The sequence below is a fragment of the Propithecus coquereli genome, unplaced genomic scaffold, assembly GCF_000956105.1.
Source record: "Propithecus coquereli isolate 6110/MARCELLA unplaced genomic scaffold, Pcoq_1.0 Scaffold49, whole genome shotgun sequence".
NCBI classification, from domain to species: domain Eukaryota; kingdom Metazoa; phylum Chordata; class Mammalia; order Primates; family Indriidae; genus Propithecus; species Propithecus coquereli.
In genome coordinates, this window is record NW_012150729.1 from 7,750,210 (window position 1) to 7,752,692 (window position 2,483).

The following is a 2,483-nucleotide window of genomic DNA, read 5'->3' on the forward strand; positions in this document are numbered from 1 at the left end:
GAAATTAATACTAATATTTTTTGAAATCTTTATAACTTATATGATTTTAAGATTTTTAAGTGCAGAAAGTACATAACATTGTATAGCAAACCTGTTTGGTGGAGAGAATTTTTTAATTAATTGAATTAGTTGCCTACAACTTACATTTATTTTTAGATATTTGTCATGGTGCATTTGGGACGGCTCCATATGTGATGATATAATCGTTTCTCATGTATATGCATAAAACACAAGCAAATGTGCTTCATTTCTTAAACAGAAGGATACTTAAGACTTTGTGCTAATTCAGCATGTGTTGGTCCTATGACAGTCCAAGGTATGCAGTAGGCAATTAGCAGCAAAATATGCCTGACAAAAAACACTCACTTTTTTATTGATATAGTATGGATCCAGGTCCTCCAAGGGCTCTGACACCATCCCTGGAGGAATGTCTCCATAAATAAATGGAAGGTTCTTCCCAGCTTCCAAGTCACTATTTGGCTTTGGGCCATTTTCATCATCATTTTTGTCTGGTTTGGGATTCTTAGCCTTTTCTTCTGCAATGCGTCTTTCAATAGCTGCAAGAGATTCTCTGGTGAAGAAGTTGAAGCTGTCAGGTCCTGGTGGTACAAGCACTGTTTGCTCCATCTTGTCATCCTGCACATTTTAATTACCATTTACTCTCTGCATGTGAAAGTCCTACCCAAAAAAAAAAAAAAAAAAAAAACAGATATTTTAGGGAGATTAAGAGAAGATGTTAATATATATAAATTCTTGTCATGAAATATGAGCTAGAGAATTTAAATTTTTGTTTCCTCCTTAAATTGAAAGGTAATTCCTCAATAAAAATTCTTAACAAACATGTTTTCTGTGTTAAGTTCTGTTAAACAGCCCATGTTTATTAATTCTTGTGCTTTACTGATATAGGAACTGTGCTATGAGTTTGAAAAGTGGTCCAAATAAATCCTTAATCAAAGTGTCTTAGGCTAATGACCACCACGTCACTAATGGGCTATTCACTCTGTGACCCACCCAGAAGATGGAGACTGTGCCCATAGAGACAAAGGATAACTCAGTCAACAAGGATGGAATTAGAAAGGAGTTGTCTCTGAGAGGACATAACAGCTAATGTGCTAGGCCTGATGAATGACTTGATTTTTTGGCCAAGCTGACGAGAACAGTTTGTTGCAGCCAGCCTTAATGACCAAATAGTTACTGCTGTCCTGATTGGCCCTTCATCTATTCTGAGATTTGAGAAGATTGGAATTATGACCTGCTCACTTCATTGACCATGCTAGGTCAGCTTTCTTCAACACATAAAGAAAAATATGATTCAAAGTTGGACAAATGCCATTTATGTGACTAAGAAGGAGAGAAAACCTAGGCTGGAAAGAAATTACTGGACTGAGGCAAGGATGAGAGAAGATATCTGTAGGTACAGGAGACAGCAGGATTCTCCTATTTCAAGAAAAATGATCAGAAAGAAGACAGGGTGCTGTAAACTCAATAGGAACTGAGGTCTTTTTCTTCACTAAAGCAATAATGATATTCTTGCTGATTCTATAGTCCTATAGTGCTAACCATATTATGAAGACCCGAGGCAAAACTCTCAATTCTGTATAGCAGAGTCAGACCTGATCTGATGCCAAAGGCCAAATCCCAAACGTATTGTTTTAAGGCATATTTAATATGAACTCAAATTTCACAGATACTACTCAGCCAAAATGTCCCAGAGTCTAAGCTACGGCTTGGCCATGAATTTTATTTGGACACTGCATTAACTCATTAAGGCCGTCAAGCTATGATATAGTTAATTACAGCTTTGGTGTATATGAACTGTAATAATAAAGTTGCAGGCATAAGTATTTTGTGAGGAGTCCTACAGGGAGCTCAAATTTGAAGAAGTTTCCTAATGCTGTGAGGTTTATGACCATATTTTTCAGAGTGGTGAGCAGAAAGAAGGGAAGGCTCAAGTTTAAATTTGTACCCTCAATCTGTTAAGTGAACTTTTCAGAGGTTCTTCCAATTAACTCTGGGCCTGAAAGAACAAGCTGCCTGTAAATCAATGAAAAACTAATGTTCTGTCTAAAAACTCGAATTCCCTATATAGCATCAGGAAAATACTGGCATTTGTTTATTTGGAAATAAAACTTTAAGGATAATAAATACAGTACATTTCTCATAAAGGAAGTATTCAGATATATATATAAGGTTTTTATTTTTTAACTAATTAGTTTTTTGATAGAAAATATGTGTAAATGATATAAATTCAAAACATTTAAAAGAAAATGCAGTGGAAAGTCTCCCTTCCACCTTGTTCTCCCATATTCTACTCCCCTTCTCAGAAGCAAACCACTGTTACCCCTCTCCCAAATATGCACTAGGTATATGCTAACACATAAGTGTATGTATACTTATACATATTCCATTTTAAAGCACATATACAAACAGTATCTATTATACAAACTGTTCTGCACCCTGCATTTTTTTTTTTTTTTTTTTTT

The 2,483-nt window shown here is 35.4% G+C and overlaps 1 protein-coding gene across 1 annotated transcript in view; it reads right to left on the reverse strand.

Annotated features, from left to right (window-relative positions):
- The window catches only part of SCN1A (sodium channel, voltage gated, type I alpha subunit), a 179,325-nt gene that overhangs the window by 125,135 nt on the left and 51,707 nt on the right, over positions 1 to 2,483 (reverse strand). Inside the window, 1 exon segment of the mRNA XM_012655823.1 lies at positions 367 to 678. Coding sequence (XP_012511277.1) covers positions 367 to 627 — 261 coding nt within the window. The 5' untranslated portion in view covers positions 628 to 678.